Source organism: Notolepis coatsorum (genome assembly GCF_963971535.1).
Source record: "Notolepis coatsorum genome assembly, chromosome: 7".
Taxonomy (NCBI): domain Eukaryota; kingdom Metazoa; phylum Chordata; class Actinopteri; order Aulopiformes; family Paralepididae; genus Notolepis; species Notolepis coatsorum.
This window is the reverse complement of record NC_140171.1, coordinates 100,919,197-100,941,509: the sequence shown is the minus strand read 5'-3', so window position 1 is coordinate 100,941,509 and position 22,313 is coordinate 100,919,197. Positions and strand designations below refer to the sequence as shown.

Sequence of the window (22,313 nt, the reverse complement as noted above, 5' to 3'; positions counted from 1 at the left end):
TCGTGTACCGGAGGGGACACGTGATGCAAGACTTCTATCCTCACTACAGCCGACCAGTGGGAGGCATAGTCTAGCAACGTTCAAGACAGGGGAGGGAAGAATTGGAATTACGAAATTGGGATGGGAGAAAAATAAGGAGAAAAAGTGAATACAAACAAATTTAATAAAACATCCACAGGACAAGACGTACTATTAAAGAAAGCCTTAAAAAAGCAAAGAAAGGCAACAGGAGAGGGAGAAAGAGGGATTATTAATGTCTCATACTTTTTGCACATAACTGCTCAATTGCACAGCCCTGCTAAATATCCCATCCCACTGTATTGTTATTTTTATTCTAATTAGTGTATACTTTACCACATCTTGCACAGCCCTGGCCTATTTGAATTTTTACTTATAATTATACTATTATTCTATTGTGCTTATATTTAATTTAGTTGATATCCCATTTCATTTGATTCCACCTCTTTATTATACAGTTGTACATCCCTGACCTATTTTTTCTATTTCATAATTCTATTCTATTGTGCTTCTATCTTAATTTAGTTCATATTCCATTTTATTTTATTCCACCTTTTTATTTTATTATCTGTCCTTTATTGTCGGTCTGTTAATAACGCGCTGAAAACAATCAAATATCTTGTATGTGAAAACTACTTGGCAATAAAGACCTTTCTGATTCTGATTCTGATTCAGATTCAGCTGAAGGTGAGCTAGTGGAGACCAGCTTGGCCCCATCGTTGTAAAGCAGAACTGCCTTAGCGACAAAGGATTCCGGTATAGAGGCTGGATGACTCAGCACTGACTCACTCTAGATAATAAGGCTCTGTTGAAGTTAAGCTGCTTTGATAAGGAATTGTCCTGCTCTCCAGGCGGTGGTCGCTAAGTAGGCCTAAATCAATTCGACTTTTGTGTGAGGCAGTAGTCTAATAAGCTGCTTTAAAAAAATACTGGTGGAAGTTTGATGGTCAAATTCTAGGATCAGATTACCCTCAATGCTGGCAAATAGACCAGAATGAGTGTAACCTTAAATGAATAAATAACGAATAATAAAATAAACGGATCCAAGACCAACAATAAGGATACTGTCCAATTAGCATATACTCACTCAATAGAGTAGTTAATATTTTATACATAGTAGCCTATAGATTGCAGACCTAGTTTTCAGCCCACATTACCATTGGCTCATTAGTCATTACCATGCTGTAATCAATACCTACCTCATAGCAACGGTAGGTGTTTCAGGACACATAAGCAGACAGTCCCATGACTGGCAAGCGGGGTTTCTGTATAGAACCATGCGCCCCTCTTCTTTCAGACGCACTTTGCCCCCTTTGCTGTAGTCAGACAGTGGCACATCACGGACACGATAGGGGTTGGAGAAGAGGTTGGACACAGAAGAGACCGTGTCCAGCAATCGGCCCAGAAACTGCATGGTTACCTAGATGAGAGTGCAGGGGAGATTCAACGCCATTGGTATTACAATCCCAAAATGATTCTCACTGATGATGTCAGGGGAGATATCTGACATGTGGTAGAAATGTGTATCTCTAGGGCTGGGTATTGAAATGTGATACTTTAATGGTATAGATTGAATTGCTTCAATACCATATAGACTATAGAGTATCAAAAGAAATTGTGGTATCGAAATTTGGTATTTTGGTATTGATAATATGTAACGTTTCACCAGGTTAGGACGAAAATGGACGGCCCTACCCCATAATCAGCTTCCTATGCCGGGCCTCCAACCTGAGTTACCAGACACTGATACCAATGTCATTCTGATACCAAATTTCAATACTTAAATCGTTAATATCAATAAGCATGTTTGTTCCAAGATACAACATTTCTTCCATTCAAGCACAAGTAAAAATCATCCTAAATGTATTATTGGCCCAGCCCTACTAAGGACTCAAGAATATTGCATAATGTCAACAAGCCAGACTGTCAACAACAAACGTATGATTTAGGTATAACTGATCCTCAGATTAAGTAAGTGTATACAGCCAAAGTGTCAACCTCAGCAACAGTTAAAGCAGGGACAGACAAACAGGATTCGCTAAATTGGAGGTATTCAGTGTTATAAACCGTCCCTGAGCTCACTGGGCCGCCATGTCACGAAGGTAGCTGACAACACTTCCTCTGTGTGATGGGAAGATGCCTTAAAAAGCGGTTCCATTCATCACGAGTTTCGCCCCCCCCCCCCCCCCCCCCCCACACACACACACATCCTGTAATACACGCACACACACACAAACGTAAACGACAACTCGTCATACAACAGTAGTGATGGTGGCAATGGCAAGTTAAATGCACTTTGTTCCACTTACAACCATGAGCACGTAGACCACTTCAGTTAACGTTACATCTACTATTGTAGGTACAATAATCTCCTTGCTTCAGACTAGCTTGTTCGAGATACTTCTTACCTGCTTGCAGTCTGTCCTCGTCTCGTATGACAACGACAGTCGATGCTAGATCACACACGGTAATCGGGTCGTGAGTTTTTGACCAAGCTGCAAACCGTCATAATTGTAACCTTAACAGTGTTATATAATATATCCCTAACCTATCCACTCCCACTACATAAGTAAAACAAATAATAATAATTAATGTACATATTTTCTTTCGGCCCGTGGAATCTAGCATCTACCTATGAATACCGACTTTTGACGGCTACATCGACAAACTGAAAACTTCAACCAACCTTGCTTCAAAGCTTAAGATGCACCAATCAGAGGCAAAAGCTAGTAGTGTCGCATAGGTCGCAAGTCATATAGGCGGGCAGCGTCTCTACATTTCGTAGCCCCATTTCTGCAGACCCCTCTCTGATTGGTTGAACTCCATTTCTGCAGACCCTCTCTGATTGGTTGAGCGAATCTAAGGTTGGTTTGAGCGAAGCCCTCTGGTTATCGCGGTGCTCGCGCCAAGAGACGCGGCGAGTAGGGGGTATCTGCAGAGCCGCAGAGGCAGGCTGCGTGTTGCTTATTACAGCGGAAGAGTGCAAAAATGCTTCCGCATCCGTCACCGCACGCCACTACGGTAATGCGCCATTCCTTTCACGCTGCTCAGACAAATGCATTGATTGATTGATTGATTGATTGATTGAAAAATTTATTAACAGATTGCAGAATGGGTACAGTACAGCTCAATACATACAATTGTTAAGGGGATGCAGACCAGAGAAAGACTTTCGTCTTGTTTACATCAGGGTCCCCCATTTTCAATTCATCATAACATATATGACATACATGACATACAGATAGACAGACTGCTACATCTATACATTTATGACATATCAGATTTGCAAATACAGTACTGTTTGTGATACAAAAGTGTCCAGAAAAGGAGTGTATATACATTTGGCGTAGAAACTGTACATTGGAGGAGGTTGGAGTGGGGGGGGGGGGGGGGGGGGGGGGGGGGGGTAGGGGACACACACACATTTTACACTGTACATTGGAATACTGACAAAGCCTTACTTGGTCATTTACTGTACAACTAGGTTAGGACATTTGTAGGGGCCAGTTTCGAATTGCAGTCTCACGTAGGTGTTTTTTGAGAGTGTTTTTGAAAGTGGGTAGTGATTCACATTCCTTTACAGCTTTAGGTAGGGCGTTCCACATTGATGTGGCATAATTGCGAAACGTGTTTAGTCCCTTGTTTGAGCCGAATCTGGGTTTTACATGATTTGTGGAGCTCCCTCTGGTGTTGTGATTGTGGTATTCACTGACCTTTGGGAAGTATTTTGACATGTACATGGGTACCTTGGTCGCGTAGTGTATCTTGTAGACCAGGCCCATTGCAAGTTGCTGTACTCTGTCGTCTACTCTAAGCCATCCTAGGTTGTCAAAGTGGGCAGGGGTGAGGTGGGTTCTAGGAGTCAGGTCAAGTAGTAGTCTGACTAGCTTGTTTTGAGATGTTTGTAATTTGTTTTTTAGTGCCTTTGAGGTGCTTTGGTACCATGAGGTGCAAGCATAGTCGTAGTACCCTTGAATGAGTGCTCCTGCTAGAGTCTTCAGGGTATTCTTGTTTACCAGAGAGGAGATCCGGTACAAGAATCGCGTTCGTTGGTTGACTTTTTTTTATTACATTGGATGCCATTTTGTCACAGGAAAGATTCGCCTCTAGGATGGAACCCAGGTAGGTAATTTCATCTTTCCTTGTGTTAATATTGTCACCCACTGTAACCGAGAAGCCGTCGGTCTTGCTGAGTTTGTTATTTGAACCGAAGAGAATGGACTCTGTTTTGCCCATGTGTAATGATAGTTTGTTGTCGGCGAGCCATATGCAGATTTTGCCTAGTTCCGAGCTGAGGGCATATGGCATTTCCGCGTACATTGCAACGAATCACTTGGAACCTCGGCTGTCTTTAACTATGAGTGAACACAACGCAACATTGTAACGTTAACGTGTACTTTACTATGGAATATACGTATATTATCGCGACGCGTCGTCACAGACTAAACAGTGTTGTGAACACAACACATTGTAACGTTAACGTGTACTTTACTATGGAATATACATGTATATTATCGCAACGCGTAGTCACAGACTAAACAGTGTTGTGAACACAACACATTGTAACGTTAACGTGTACTTTACTATGGAATATACATGTATATTATCACGACGCGTCGTCACAGACTAAACAGTGTTGTGAACACAACACATTGTAACGTTAACGTGTACTTTACTATGGAATATACATGTATTGTTAGAAAATGTTTTGGATCAGGGCGGTTAGGTGGCCGAGCGGAGATTGCGTTCGTCACCAGCCCCGGAGCTGTGAGCTTGATTCGCCTGTTCTAATCCAGCTCACAGCTCCGGGGTTGTCACCAGCTTGGCTGGCCGTCTGCACTGATACAATTGGCTGTATCAGAGGGTGGGAGAAGCTGGCGGGGTGGGTCCGGGTCGTTGTAAACAGCGACTCCTACAGTTCGGTCGGGGCGCCTGCTAAGCGCGGATTGGACGTGAGGGGGATAGTGTGGTCCTCCCACACGCTACGCCCTCTCAATGAGAATCCGCGCTGCCAGGTGAAAAGAAGCGGTGATTGGCTGGACGTGTGTCGGAGGAAGCACGTGGTAGCCTCCACTCTCCCAGATGATCTGACTGTGGGGGGTAAGTGCGCAGCGACCAGGAAGGGACTGGGAATTGGCATACGACTAACATTGGGATGGGAGAAAATCGGAGGAAAATGGAGGGGGAAAAAGACCAAAAAAAAAAAAAAAAAATTTTTGGATCTAAATCACTTGGAGTTTGAAAGTGATATCAGAAGAAACTACTCAACCTCGGCTGTCTTTAACTATGAATGAACACAACACTCTAACTCACCATGTTTAGATAATAAAGTACTCAACCTCTACTTGTCTACTGTCTGACTGAACACAACACTCTAACTTACCATGTTTAGATAATGAAGTACTCAACCTCTACTGTATTTAACTATGAGTGAACACAACACTCTAACTTACCATGTTTAGATAATGAAGTACTCAACCTCTACTGTATTTAACTATGAGTGAACACAACACTCTAACTTACCATGTTTAGATAATGAAGTACTCAACCTCTACTGTATTTAACTATGAGTGAACACAACACTCTAACTTACCATATTTAGATAATGAAGTACTCAACCTCTACTGTATTTAACTATGAGTGAACACAACACTCTAACTTACCATCTTTAGATAATGAAGTACTCAACCTCTACTGTATTTAACTATGAGTGAACACAACACTCTAACTTACCATCTTTAGATAATGAAGTACTCAACCTCTACTGTATTTAACTATGAGTGAACACAACACTCTAACTTACCATCTTTAGATAATGAAGTACTCAACCTCTACTGTATTTAACTATGAGTGAACACAGCACTCTAACTTACCATCTTTAGATAATAAAGTATAACCTCTACTGTCTTTAACTATGAAGGAATTACAACCTTTATTTAATGGTTAATATTTTGATAAAAGGTAATTTACTATATTTGTATGGCATTTACACTTAAAGTAGAAAAACAAAAGTAATCTGTAAAATAATAGTGAATTTCCTGTGAAAAAACATTTATTTTTTACAGTGTACGTTACACACACAAATGCTACATTATGACACATTTTACAAAGAAAGGCCTATGTTAAAGTGCAGCTTGGCTTAGAGGATAATGTCTTGTATGAACTACCAGTAATAAATAATATTAACAACAAAAATGTGTTCCATCTTCATGTCAGATGATTTTCAAAAAGGAAAATGTACTACGCCTCTGTCGTCTACTCTAAGCCATCCTAGGTTGTCAAAGTGGGGGGTGAGGTGGGTTCTAGACCCATGTTACTGACCAGACACTCTATATCAGTGATGTCTGTTTACTGCAGAGTGGCAGCGCTAACAGAAATAAAAACAACCCAGACCTATGTTAAAGTGCAGCTTGGCTTAGGCGATAATGTCTTGTATGAACTACCAGTAATATAAATAATATTAACAACAAAAATGTGTTCCATCTTCATGTCAGATGATTTTCAAAAAGGAAACGTCTACTCTAAGCCATCCTAGGTTGTCAAAGTGGGCAATCAATCAATCAATCATGTACCTCGGCGCAGCTGAATAACAGTAGGAGTGATCGCCTGCTGCATCCATCACGTGTATGGTGATTAATATGAACCAAAGCGTGATTAAATTGAACCAAAGCGTGTTAATATGTGTCGAACCAAGCGGGGATCTCATGCGCATGCGCGCGCGAGCACCTCGCGGGCACCTCGCGAGCACGCCGGTGCACGCCGGTGCACCTGGGCGAAGGAAAAGGAAAGGCTCATTACCGTAGTGGCGTGCGGTGACGAATGCGGAAGCATTTTTGCACTCTTCCACTGTTAATAAGCAACACGCAGCCAGCCTGGACGGGTTGGAGGCGGGGCTTCGTGGTCTGGACAAGTATTAGTGGTCTGGACAAGTATTGCGGATGAGGGGGGGGGGGGGGGGGGGCTCTCTCGCTATGTGTTGGAGTGCGCAATGTGTATGCGCATGCGTGTGGACTGGAGCATGTGAGAGTATAAAGAGTCCATTTTTTGAAACCCGTCCAATCTTTCGCCGTCGACTAAAGACTCACTACTTCAACCATTATCTAAATAAAAAAAATCTAACCCTAACTAACCTTACTGTCATGCACTTGTCCTAATAAACTAACCTACACTGTAGCACTCAACACTTTATGAACATTGTTACTCAGCTGATAGAGTTGTGCCCTTCCTGATGGCTTGTCGTACAGAACTTGTAAGTCGCTTTGGATAAAAGCGTTGGCTAATCATAAATGTCTAGATGTAACATTACTGTCTATGTACCTATGTAAACGAGACGAAAGTTAAGTTTACTCTATTATTTCGCTGTCGACTAAAGACTCACTTCTTCAACCATTATCTGAATAAAAAAAATCTAACCCTAACTAACCTTACTGTCATGCACTTGTCCTAATAAACTAACCTACACTGTAGTACTCAACACTTTATGAACATTGTTACTGAGACGAAAGTTAAGTTTACTCTATTATTACTAGATCTGGTATGTCATAAATGTCTAGATGTAGCAGTACTGTCTATGTACAAGTTTACTCTATTATTACTAGATCTGGTATGTCATAAATGTCTAGATGTAACATTACTGTCTATGTACCTATGTAAACGAGACAAAAGTTAAGTTGAAAATGGGGGAAGGTAAGTTGAAAATGGGGGATCTATGTAAACTAGCATGGCTTTGTCATTATTCCAATGTACCCAACCCCCCACCTCCAATGTACAGTTTCTATGTCAAATGTATGTCAGTATTCCAATGTACAGTGTGTGTGTGTCCCTACCCCCCCCCCCCCACCTCCAATGTACAGCCCCACCCCACCTACCCAACCTCCTCCAATGCACAGTTTCTATGTCAAATGTATATACACTCTTTTTCTGGATTTTTTTAGTATAACAAACAGTACTGTATTTGAAAATCTGGTATGTCATAAATGTATAGATGTAGCAGTACTGTCTATCTGTATGTCGTGTGTGTCATATGATGAATTGAAAATGGGGGACCCTGATGGAAACAAGACAAAAGTCTTTCTCAGGTCTGCATCCTCTTAACAATTGTATGTATTGAGCTGTACTGTACTGTACCCATTCTGCAATCTGTTAATAAACTTTTCAATCAATCAATCAATCAACGAGACGAAAGTGAAGTTGAAAATGGTGCGCAGTAGTGCAAATACTTGTCCAGACCACTAATACTTGTCCAGACCACGAAGCCCCGCCTCCAACCCGTCCAGCCTGGCTCTGCGGCGGGGCATTGGGAAAAACAACCAAACAAACCTGAGGTCGGTTTCTCTTCGATCTTGAAATTTAAAATGTTTATAAACAAATCCACTGGGAAGATTGCGTTGACCGGCGCGGATTATACTATGTTTATTTTTACTAGCACCTAGGGGGGGGGGGGGGGGGGACTGTGATTTGAGAGAAAGGATTTAAATTGATTATTCATAAAGACTCCAAGACTTGCAGTTGCTGGGAATCTGTTTGATAGATAATATATCGGACTTCTTCCTGTTGATGTTAATGTTTGATTGATTGATTGAAAATGTTATTAACAAAGTGCAGAATGGGTACAATACAGTACAGCTCAATACACAATTGTTAAGGGAATGCAGACCAGAGAAAGACGTTTGTCTTGTTTACATCAGGGTCCCCCATTTTCAATTCACGAATGAATGAATGAATGAATGAAAACTTTATTTAACAGATTGCAGAATGGGTACAATACAGTACAGCTCAACACACAATTGTTAAGGGGATGCAGACCAGAGAAAGACGTTTGTCTTGTTTACATCAGGGTCCCCCATTTTCAATTAATATCGACATTTATGACATACATGACATTTATGGCATAGGGACATACAGGTATTTAGTACTGATACATTTGTGACATAAACGGTATTCAAATATACAGTACTGTTACCCATAGATGACAGAGTATATACATATGATGGGGAGGGGACTGTACATTAGGAGGGGGTGGGTGGGTGGGAGAGAAATATACATACGGTGGGGCATAGCTGTCAACATAGGCAGGAGACAAAACGTGTAGATTTTAGCCCCGCCCCTTCCCCCGGTCCCGCCCCCTCCCACTCGGCCCCGCCCCCTCCCAATGGAGCTGCCTCGTCGCTTGCCATCTGCTGGTCAAAACCTGTATGTACCCAGCCATACAGGAAATGCACTGTATTATTTTACAGATTACTTTTGTGTTCCTACTTTAAGTGTAAATGCTATAAAAATACAGTAAATTACATTTGATAAAAATATTAACCATTAAATAAAGGTTGTAATCTCTAAATGTATTTGATTTTACTGTAAATGTTATGAATTGAAAATGGGGGAAGAAGTCCTTCTCTGGTCTGCATCCCCTTAACAATTGTGTATTGTGCCCATTCTGCAATCTGTTAAAATTAGCAATCAATCAATGTCAACGGAGACCTGGCTGAAATCAGTGACTCCCGATCACAGCATCTCTCCCTCCAACTCCTTCACCACAGTGGAGGCTGCTGACCAAATTTTTAGGTGAAGCACAAATTATTATATTATATTATATATTAAATTATATTTTTAAAACATCCCCCACTGTGTGTCAGTGGTCAGTGGACACAGATGAAAACATATTAACATTAGGTGACAGCGCACCTGACCAGATTAAATCATATTAGGTGACAGCGCACCTGACCAGATGAAATCATATTAGGTGACAGCGCACCTGACCAGATCAAAACATATTAGGTGACAGCGCACCTGATCAGATCAAAACATTTTAGGTGACAGCGCACCTGATCAGATCAAAACATTTTAGGTGACAGCCCACCTGACCAGATCAAAACATATTAGGTGACAGCGCACCTGATCAGATCAAAACATTTTAGGTGACAGCGCACCTGATCAGATCAAAACATTTTAGGTGACAGCGCACCTGACCAGATCAAAACATATTAGGTGAAGGTGACAAGGAAGCCACAGACTCATACCCCCCCGACACTCAACTAACCGCCTCGGACAGTCCTTCATACCAGTGGCCATCAGGCTCCACAACAGTGGGCAGCAACTGCTGCCAGACATCGACCTGGGACTTATAGGAACCCAAGGAGGACAACTTACACTACCTTAGGCATACTGCACCTTATGTGGATACTGTGATACTGTGAATAATGAATAATGTATATTTCAGTTAGTTAGATAGTAAATTATAACACTACCTTATGCATACTGCACCTTATGTGACACTGTGAAAATATATTTCAGTTAGTTAGATAGTAAATTATATTGACCTATTTGTTTACACTGCTTGTGTTGTTTTCACTACCTGTACCCCCCCCCCCCCCCTTCCCCCATGCTGCTATGATGCCTGAATTTCCCCAAGGGGATCAATAAAGGAATATCTTATCTTATCTTAAAAGGAAAGATGAAATTCCCTACCTGGGTTCCATCCTATAGAGGCAAATCATTCCTGTGACAAAATGGGATCCAATGTAATAAAACTAAGTTGTTGTGTGTGACCCCCTTGGCAAATACTTCTCCAATAGGGAGCGTTCTCAACCAGCTAGGGCAGTTGGACCATTTTATATATGGTACCTTCCATCGCCTCCAATCACCTATTAAAATTTACACGGACCACAACCCATTGGTCTTTATAGGTAGGATGCAGAATTCGAACCAGCGGCTGATGCGCTGGAGCCTCTTTCTGCAAGCCTTTGATGTGGAGGTGGTGCATGTCAAGGGCAAGGACAATGTGTTGGCCGACGCGTTGTCACGACTGTAGTCAGTGGGGGGGTGTGGGTTTGGGGCTGTGTTTCTGGGGGGGGGGGGGGGGGGGGTTGTGTGAGAGGTGTTGCTGTTGTTGTTTTGTTTTTGCTTTTTGTTGATTTTGCTCTGTGTTCCAGGAGTCGGGAGTGGTGAGGAGTAAGGCTGAGGCTGTCCATTCTCCGTACCTGGTTGATCGGGGCTAGTGCAGCGGCAATATCGTAGTCTGTGAAGTTTGTCTGAGACGTGTTTAGAAGTGTGAATAGTGAAAAATCAACATGCACTCTCTAAAAGAAATATTGTTGTGCTGGGAATTGCTCCCCTTAATTGTCATCAGATGGAAAAAAATTACAATTCCCGCACTCACTTTTTCTCTGCTTTTATTGTATTGTTTAGAAGTGGCCACTATTTTTCTCGTTAATTATTTTGTGTGGTATTTTTTTCTCTTTTGTTGTTTATGTCCATTTCCCCATTTTTATTCTGGGGTTATGGCCATAAATTTAAGGGGGGGGGGTGTTATGTGTGTCATGTGCCCTGATCAGGCGTTCCTAGTGTGATGTGTCATGTCTAGATGTAGTCCTTTGTCATGGTGTGTAGTCCCTATTGTTTTCCCCCCCAGGTGTACCCAATTACCATTACCCCAGGTGTGTGTTGTCTCGTCATTCCCTTGTGTATAAGTAGTCTGTCATCCCTTCCGTCTGGTGCTGATCCTGTCTGTATAGCCCTGTGTTTGTCTGTCTATTATTTGAGGTTCATTTCAGTTACGAAAACCATGGTAACTATTAATTAAAATATTCTTTATTTAGATACTTTGGCTGCCGTCTCCTTATTGTGTAACATTGACAAGTTAACGAGCCTTCCTGTAGTCAATGGTTACGTAATATAAGTCAACCAACGAACTAGATTCCTGTACCGGATCTCCTCTCTGGTAAACAAGAATACCTTGAAGACTCTAACAGGAGCACTCATTCAAGGGTACTACGACTATGCTTGCACCTCATGGTACCAAAGCACCTCAAAGGCACTAAAAACAAGATTACAAACATCACAAAACAAACTGGTCAGACTACTGCTTGACCTTACTCCTAAAACCCACCTCACCCCTGCCCACTTTGACAACCTAGGATGGCTTAGAGTAGACGACAGAGTACAGCAACTTGCAATGGGCCTGGTCTACAAGATACACTACACCACTAAGATACCCATGTGCATGTCGAAATACTTCCCAAAGGTCAGTGAATACCACGACCACAATACCAGAGGGAGTTCCACAGATCATGTTCAACCCAGATAAAAGAATTTAAAAAGTAAAAAAAAAAAAAAAAGTTTTTTAATAAAAAAAATAGTCATAACTTAGAAATGAGATTGCATAGGTCTATGAATCGATATCGCGATTCTGTTTTGATTAATTGCCCAGCCCTACAGTGTGTACAGTAAGTTAGCTTGGTGATTATCATTGTGATGTAGGCTAAGCTGGCTAGCTACTGTTAGCATACAAGCTTTTACAAACACTAGCCTACTTACTTTTTCATCCACAACGTTTTTTCTGATCCAGATGCATAAGTCCACTTCTTCATGTTGCTCAGTTGCTGGTTTATACTTCGGTCCTAATGTTGGCGCAAAGTTTAATTTAGCCTGACTTTACTTGTTATAGCTGTACAGCTTACTTCTACTAAACAACAACTAAACTACTTCCTTGCTCAAAATGGGTCCATCTGCAGGGTCGGAGGTTAGGTTTAGCTCTGGCCAATCTCAAGTTTCTCAAGTTTCTTTATTAGTTGTCATACAGAAGTACAGAATACTTTTATACAAAATGCTTATTTCTGTTACATTTTGTATAAAAGTATTCTGTACTTCTGTATGACAACTAATAAAGAAACTTGAGAAACTTGAGATTGGCCAGAGCTAAACCTAACCTGCAGATGGACCCGTTTTGACTTTGCAATGCAGCAATCTCTGATTGGATTTGCAAGGCTGCCAATCATATTCAACCTCCATGTATTGGATGGCAAGGGCTGTCAATCATTCAAACCTCCATTCAATGGCAAGAGTTTAACTGCACAGACCGTGCTTAGACGAAGTTAATAGCCTATTTCGATTGGCTGTTATTTATTATTTATATAACATTGGGTCACACCTGTGAAGTTTTCTTCACGAATAATTACTGCAGTCATTACTGCAGTGCAGGCCTGCTCAGAGCTGTCAATTTTGGCCATTTTTTTAAAAGAAAAAATTCACTGGCATTTTTTTTACAGAGGAAAACTTTTCTAATAAAAAAATATAAAATAATAATAATTAAAAAAACAAAATTTTTATATATATATAAATAAAATAAATGTATATATATATATATATGTAAATGAATAATAATTATGAATTATGAGTGAATTTGTGTTTCACGTGTTGTCATAGAGAAACCTCAACTGCTTCACCATCTTCAGAGCGGACCGTACAGAAGCCTCCTGGAAAAGCATCGGCGGGGGTCTCTGCCTGATGACCAACAACGGCTGGACTAGCCCCGGGGAGGTGAAGATACTCTCCCGTTCATGCTCTCCCGACATGGAACACCTCACGATCCAATGTCGCCCGTTCCATCTTCCACGCGAGTTCACTGCAGTGATCATGACTGCAGTGTACATTCCACCCCAGGCGAGCGTCGGCAGGGCGCTAGCGGAACTACACGACCACCTGAACACTCACCAAATCAAGCACCCAGACGCAGCCATGATCGTAGTCGGGGATTTCAATCAGGCGAATCTGAAAAAAGTCATGCCGTCTTTCTTTCAGCATATCGTCTGCTCCACAAGGGGAGGAAATACACTCGACCACTGCTACACCCCGTTCAGAGCCGGATACAAGGCTGTACCGGCCCCACCATTAGCGGGAGCAACGAACACATCGGATCATGCCGCCATCTTGCTGGTCCCCGCGTACAAACAGAGATCACGTGACGCCGTCGTGTCACGTGAGGTAAAAAAATGGGACGACCAATCAGAGGCCACGCTTCAGGACGCACTAGACGTCGCCGACTGGGGAATGTTCGAGAGGAGCACCAGTGACGTCAGCAAGTTCACAGACGCTGTGGTGTCATTCATAACAACGCTGGCTGATAGTATTGTCCCCACAAAGAAGGCGACGGTGTTCCCAAACCAGAAACCATGGGTGGACAGTACTATCAGAGCAGCCCTGAACTCTCGCACCACTGCTTACAACCTGGGCAGAGAGTCAGGAAACATGGAAGAGTACAAGACAACAGTCTACACTCTGTGCAAGGCTGTTAAAACTGCTAAGAGGACGTATGCCGACAAGATGGAGGCACAAATGGCACAGAACGACACAAGAGGCTTATGGCAAGGACTGAGGACTATAACTGACTACAAAGTCAACGCCCCCTCAATGGGGAGCGACGACGCCTCCCTTGCGGACCAGCTCAACACCTTCTACGCGCGGTTTGGTGCAAACAGTGGCACTGCTAGCCCAACGGCTAGTGACGTCACTGGTGCGCCGGCTGTTGTGGAGGGGGGGGGCATCCGCGGGGGGGCGGGGACGCTCTCTCATTGACGGTACACAGTGTGAGAAGAGCATTTATGCAGGTGAACACCAGGAAGGCGGCTGGCCCAGATGGAATAACAGGACGCATACTCAAGTCCTGTGCTAACCAGCTAGCCCCTGTGTTCACCACTATATTTAATCGATCCCTGAAGGAGTCAGTGGTCCCTGCCTGCTTCAAGATGTCTACCATTATCCCGGTACCAAAGAAACCCTCCCCAGCAGGTCTCAATGACTACAGACCGGTGGCACTCACCTCTGTGGCCATGAAATGTTTCGCGAGGCTGGTCAAGGATCACATTTGTGCCTCCCTCCCCAGCGATATGGACCCTATGCAATTTGCATACAGGCCAAACAGGTCCACTGACGATGCGGTCTCCCAAGTACTGCACAGCACCCTCTCTCACCTGGACCGTCAGAAGGGGGGCTATGTGAGACTGTTGTTCATTGACTACAGCTCAGCGTTCAACACCATAGTCCCCACCAGACTGGTGCACAAGCTGATCGGGCTGGGTCTGAGCTCCGCCCTGAGCGCCTGGGTACTGGACTTTCTGAGTGAGAGACCCCAGGCGGTCAGGGTGGGGGGTCAGACCTCCAACACCATCACCCTGAGCATCGGGTCCCCCCAGGGCTGTGTTCTGAGCCCCCTGCTGTACTCACTATACACACACGACTGTGTGGCCAAGTTCAGCTCCAACTCCATAGTGAAGTTCGCAGACGACACGGTGGTGGTGGGGCTGATCTCGGACAACGACGAGAAGGCCTACCGGGAGGAGGTTGAGGTACTGGAACGCTGGTGCCAGGACAACAGCCTGCTCCTGAACATTGGTAAAACCAAGGAGCTGATCGTGGATTATAGGAGAGGACAGCAGGAGACACACACACCACTGATGATTAACGGGGCTACCGTGGACAGGGTGAGCAGCTTCAAGTACCTGGGGGTCCACATCTCAGAGGACCTGACATGGTCAACACACATAGACACAGTAGTAAAGAAGGCGAAACAGCGTCTCTACCACCTGAGACAGTTAAGGAAGTTCAGAGTATCGGGAAAGATACTCCAGTCCTTCTACTCAGGAGCTGTAGAGAGCATCTTGACCGGAAACATCACTGCCTGGTATGGAAACAGCACGGCACAGGACAAGAAGGCCCTACAGAGAGTGGTGCGCTCAGCCGAGCGTACCACGGGTATGGCACTACCTCCCCTGCAGGTTCTATACAACAAGAGGTGCAAATCCAGAGCCTGCAGAATAATGAAAGACCCCCACCACCCCAATAACAGCCTGTTCCAGCTGCTGAGGTCAGGCAGACGCCTGCGAACCCCAGCTACTAGGACAGAGAGGCTTAGGCTCAGCTTCTTCCCCCAGGCCATCAGAGCCTTGAACAATGAACATTGAGTGCCACAGAACACTGAACTATCCACACACAAGCACACACACGACACGCACGCTGTGCACGCTCACACACTAGCAGCCACTTTTAACACTTTAACATGAGCGGGCACACACTCATGCCGCACACACCCACTTATGGCCAAAAGGAAAGGCCACTTTAAATTAGTATAACAACAGTAACAGTGTATTGCACTACCAAAGCTACCTAGCATGTCCTATATGCTCTGTAAATATTTTTTATGTACAGATACCGAGATGTCACACCATGTTACCTGTTACCTGTTTATTGCACAATGTTGTTTTTATTGGATTCTATTATATGTTGTACCACTGTATTGCACATCGTTGCGGGCAAGACCACCCACATTTCATTGTATACTTGTATGCCGTGACAAATAAAACTCTTGACTTGACTTGATGTATTACCATAGTGTCTTTATACCTTCATCACTGTAGGCTACATATTAATACTACAACTCGTTAAAGCTATAAAAAATACCTATGGTCATTAATTTAGCAGTGGGAATATCATTTTTGGAACAGTGTGTGTGTGTCTACAGAGAAAAGTGAGATAGAAAAAAAGCCAATGCGATTTTGTGTTTTCCCTCAATATCTCTGCAATGCCTGCGAGTTACCAGTAACTGTATTTGTCATACCATGACAATTCACGACAACTTTTAAAACGGATCAATTTATATTTATAAATCGCATTCAGGAAATTGGGCCAGTGAAGGCATGCTCTCCGTGGAGGAATGGGAGGAGGGGACGCGTGAACCTTAGGGGACGACAGGGGAGGCGCAGAGCAAACGGCTGTTCACCAACACATTTACACATTCCTGCATCACATACAGTAACTTTGTATTGTTTTATCCACAGAAGATTTGCAAACCCTTTGTTCCAGAGACAAAAGCCACAGAGTGGGCAATCAAGAAACACTGGCTAAGTTGATTTGACACCCTCGGTGCATCAGTCTCTCCCCTGAGCTCTGAGCAAATCCGCTCGCTGTTCTTATTCTTCTTCGGGTCGCAACCGTCTCCCGGTCTGACTTCCTGTGATAACGTTCTAATCTACACTGCTGCCACCTGTCGTCACGGAGGGGAATTGTAGCCATTTTGTACAAAGTAATAAGTACAAAATACGTGTAGTGAACCGTGAACAGGGCGTGAAGAAGGTTGAAAAAACAGGAGAATCCCGGAAAAACGGTAGGGTTGACAGCTATGCGGTGGGGTGGAGACTGTACATTTGGAGGGGGTGGGTGGGAAAGAAATATACATATGCGGGGAGAGAATATATACATGCAGTGGGGAGGAGACTGTCTATTAGGAGGTGGTGGGGGGTTTGGGCATTTATATATATGACATACAGATACAGTACTGCTACATCTATACATTTATGACATACCAGATTTACAAATACAGTACTGTTTGTGATACAAGAGTCTAAAAAAGAGAGTATATACATTTGACGAACAAATGTTCTAGAATGTTCGATTATCATAATCGAACATTCTAGAACATTTGTGTTCTATATATATTCAACAAGAGAGTGATTGTATGACAAGAGGAGCAGAGAAGAAGGAGACAGAGACGATAGAAATGTGTTTTGAAGATGAGAAGAAGAGGAAGAGGAGTGTAAACTTTCTCAAGTGTGGGCGAAGCAAGAATTGTGGAGGGCAGTAATACGCCACGATGCGTCTACACTGCCGGAAATTCAAATAAGAATAAGAATAAGAAGAAGAATTTTCCTGGCATTTTTTCAGAACATTTAATGTTCTAGAATGTTTGATTATGACACTGTCATCACAAATGTTCTAGAATGTTCTATTATGACATCATACTGTGACATCACAAATGTTCTCGAATGTTCTATTATGACATCATACGGTGACATCACAAAAAATCTAAAAAAAATAAAAAATCTTATGTTTTTGTTGTTGTCTTAAATAGTTTCAAAATATCAGTCACTTCTGAAAATAAATTACAAAACGTTTTTGGAAAATAGCTCTTTATTTGATTAACATAAAAAATTGTTTTCTATACAGAGAACAGCAATATTAATATCGGTTAAATCAGAAAATGAGTTTTGGAGCAATTCCATGAAAATGTCAACCTCACCATGAAAAAGAAAGTTATAAAAAATCAAGTCCAATTCACTCTGCCTGGACTGGTTCAGAGAAATGGTATATCCCTCTGTTATCCATGTGAGGATTGAGGTGTTCACGAATCTGATCAAAACTGACCCAGGACTTGTCCTCTTTGGTTGGAAGTGCAGCGGTAAGCCTCCATAAGGGACATGGACATGTGGCGTTTCTGAACCCTCTGCTTGACTCCTCTTATGGTCACTGCATCCTTCATTCCTGGGGCCTGTCTTGAAATGTCGTCCCTGGAATAATACTTATTTACTTTCGGTTTGGTTTCATTTGGGGTTTCTGTGTTTTTTGGGGTGGGAACTTTCTTGTCACGATACTCGGCAAAACAATAACAAATACACATGTAGGCTGAGCAGACGCGAGCAGTGGCGAATCCTCCTGGAAGCCAACAGAAGCCAGCTCTTCCCCATTATTAAAATATGAATTAATATGAAATATGAAAAAAAAATAAAAAATTATATAGTTTACAATAATAATAAAAAATCATTATTTTTCATACATGTGTTATATATTTTTTTTAAATGTCTCCCTCTTCTCCTCACTCTGACACACTGAGACACAGTGCAGTCACTGCAGCAGAGGAGAGGAGGCAGAGGGGAGGTGTCTTTCTCCAGCTTCCACCATGTGATTCATGTATGTGGAGTCCAAAACCAATACTAGCCAATCAGATTCGAGCTGACTAAAGCCCTTCCCACACCTTAAAACGGGTCCGTCAGCAAACTAAGGGGCCTTTCTCACTCATTATATTCGTTTCCATTCCATTCCGTTCTAGCCCGTTCCGAGATCTAATGCGAACTTCCCCCCTCCCTCTCCCCCCTTTAGTTTGTGTACACACTGCAGTCTTGGTTCGCTCCGGATTCTGTTTACGGTTTGCCTTTTGAGCGTTTACGCTTGCCGTAGGCGATGATGTCACGTTCGAAAATGTAAACAGGAAGTGTCTTAACACGACGGCGGAGACTGTATGCTGATATAAAATGAACAAATAACCAATAAATATGAAGTTATATTTGAACCTGGTGTTGTAGAGTCCGCTTTTGAGCGTTTTGCAGGGTTAACGATATCGCTAAGCTAAAGGCTAACGCTAGTTAGCTTAGCCTTTTACTAGTAACATTGCTGCATCGATTATATTGAATGGCATTGATCTACTGGTCGACCATGGCCGACTGGTTGGGCACCACTGGTCTAATAGAAATAAATGCATTCGAACAAGAAAGTATAGTATACAGCAATGGCTAACGCTAACGGCTAACGCTAGTTAGCTTAGCCTGTCCAGCAGCTAACATTATCCCATCGCTCGTGGCAATTATATTACATGTCATTGATCTACTGGTCGACCACGGCCGACTGGTTGGGCACCACTGGTCTAATAGAAATAAATGCATTCAAACAAGAAACTAATGTATAGAAATAGCATGGCAAACAAAAATTGCCAGGCCTAATGCGAGCCAGAAGTGCTGTGCTTTGTAACGTGGCTTCATGTTTTCATCCACTGAGCTGTGAGGTTCCACATGCTTGTTTTTGGTTGAGGTCTGAACTCTCAAATTGCCCATAAATATCGTTTTTGTGGGTATTGTAGTGTGGTTTTATCTGCCCAAAATTCAAGCAAGCATGACAGTAACGACGTTGTTTGTGTCACGCCCCCCGCTCCCACGGCCCGATTCCGAAACCACCTAATCCAACTGTCCCAGGTTCAGCGGGGGGTAAAACGAATCAGTGCCGGTTCGATCCCAAAAAGGGGTGTGTCCGTCTGAGTGAGAACACTCCCCCCCGTTCCCGGGAGCAGTGATTCGATCCCAATACGTGAGTGAGAAAGGCCCCTAAGTACTCTTGCCTCTGCACATTTGCTGCCCTGGAGGTGTGGGAAGAGCTTTACTCAGCTTGAATCTTATTAAATCTAGCCCATGGAATAGTATAGCTGTATGTTTACACTTGAAATGTGTATTTTTATTTAGTGTGCATTTTTATTTTGTCACAATATTATTTGGCTTAAATATATATATAAAAAAAAAATTTAATAAAAAAAAGATTGGCATCCCCAGTTATTTTACCCACGCGACGCCACTGGACGTGAGGGGGAGATGGCCGACAGCAGCCGATTAGCAGTAGGCTAATGTGGACACTGCTCTGCCTAGACCAACAATGTGTGAAAAAGTTGTGTCTGGAAATATGTTGGATTTTAATCAAACAAGGAGTCATAAAATACTTCTGATTTAAATCAAACAAAGGGGTCATAATCGGACTTAACAACACACATTTTTGAGTGTTTTTTGTCTATTTCAGACGTGTAACATTCATAACGCAAAAATGTAACATCCATAACGGCACTTTTTTGTGATTCATTCCTTGAGAGGAAATGCCAGGTTTTCCTGAATGTGCTTTTTGGGTACCTCAAACCCTTCCCTACAAAGTGATAGTAAACATGTTATTCTTTGAAAAAGATATTCACAGAGTTTTCATCATGTGTTCAGTGAGTCCGAAAAGCTTGTCAATTTCCGTAACATCCATAACGCTGTGTATTTTGTCACCTATCTCAAAATCCAAAAGGTCAAAAATGTCTTATTGCAGGCTCATCTTTATCTCAATAAGTGTAATTAAAATGTGTAAATTATACTTCAAACAAAGGGGTCATAATCGGACTTAACACACATTCGCAAAGTAACATCCGTCACTTGCAATGTAACATCCATAACGGTAACATCCATAACACTTGTAAAGAATACAGAAAATAAGACCAGAATGACTAATTGTTGCTAATATGTCATCTTTATAAAAGTTAGCTTTGCTTAGGAAGTTTGGTTGACATTGCATTCCAGATGCATGTTTTATGACAACTTTTCCTGGAAAACGTTATGGATGTTACATTCACTGTCCCATAAAGGGGCATTATAACAGCATGCTTCACCTGCCAATGGAAAGACACAAAGTACATAATTGATTCACATATTGATACAACAGCCCTTCATGACCAAAGGTGAGGTTAGAAAAATATCTGTTGATTTTTATTTTTGCCATTCTGGCCATTCAGAAAGTCATACAATTAGGTTAATCGAAAAATAAATGTGTACATCATTGTGTCTCCTCCTGTAGTGTGAAAAAACATGCATTCTCATAAATATTACGATCAAATCTATTTTGTACTTCAAAATATAGACCTTGATGATACATTTGAAATTGGTTTGGTTATGATCATGTTATTTTAATTCTTTCATGGTGAGGTTGACATTTGCATGGAATTGCCCTTTAGTCCCTTTTCACATGATGAAGTATTAAACACTCTCCAATCCATAGATCCCAGGACCTCTACTGGTGAGGATAATTTAGATAATTTCTTTTTCTAAAACTGGCTGCTCCTTTAATTACAGAGTAATTGATGCATATTTTAATCTTTCTATCCCAACAAGATGATTTCCTAGTGTTTATGTTTATGTTTATTAGGATCCCCATTAGTCATCATCAACGTGTTGACTATTCTTCCTGGGGTCCTCACAGATATACACATACAAATATAAAACATTCAGTGTAAATTAGTCATATATCACATACATAATCAATAGAAAATAAAACAAAAGGTCATAGGTGAATCCATTTCACCATACCTTTAAAAAAAAACACAAAGTAAACAGAAGAAGTTTGGATAACATGGCTGCAGCTACACTCATGCATGACATAAATTGATTTCCTTCCGGATTATGGCTCCTTTAAGTTTATTTTTGAAACTGTCCTTGTTTTCCGTCTGTGTAATGGGATCCTATTCCAATTATGTTATGGCTCTATACATTGCAGTTTTCTTTAGAGCATTGATTCCAAGCAGAGGTAGGGTAAAGCGACTACTTGAAGCATGTCTGGTATTATGGTCATGTGACAATTGAGTGGGTTTACCTAAGGTACAAATGTTCTTTAAAAACCGAATCAAACTGCATGCTAGTCTCGTCCACCCTCATCCACGAGTCTAGCATGCATTCCCTCCACACTATTCCTTATAGAGCAGTGAAGAGTGAGTCGGGCAGCTCTATTTTGAGTGAGCTGGAGTTCGCGCTGGACCAAATTGCTGGGCAGTAGTCAAGATGGGACAAGAACGAAAGGTTATCCTATAACCTAGTTATATGAATACTGGCTGAGCGTCTGGCTCTTCGCCATAATGAGATAACTCTTATCTCCTAGCACCTACTGTGCTCATGAACAAACAATTTGCACCCATGCAACTGACCAGGCCACGCCCCAGCGTCCTCCTATAAGACGCCGGACATGGTCACACTCTACCTTCCTCGGAACAAAAAACATTGAAAACCCAACCAAGGGACCTCAGGGCGCTAAGAGCAAGACGCTCAGCCAGTATTCATATAACTAGGTTATAGGATAACCTTTCGTTATATTATCATACTGGCCAATCGCGTCTCGCTCTTTGCCATAATGAG

The 22,313-nt window shown here is 42.4% G+C and overlaps 1 protein-coding gene across 1 annotated transcript in view; it reads right to left on the bottom strand.

Annotated features, from left to right (window-relative positions):
• pla2g6 (phospholipase A2, group VI (cytosolic, calcium-independent)) overlaps positions 1-2,543 on the bottom strand; it is a 71,119-nt gene extending 68,576 nt beyond the window's left edge. Inside the window, 2 exon segments of the mRNA XM_084318733.1 lie at positions 1,218-1,438; positions 2,427-2,543. Of these exon segments, the coding sequence (XP_084174859.1) occupies positions 1,218-1,432 (215 nt within the window). The 5' untranslated portion in view covers positions 1,433-1,438; positions 2,427-2,543.
• Between the last annotated feature and the right edge of the window lie 19,770 nt (positions 2,544-22,313).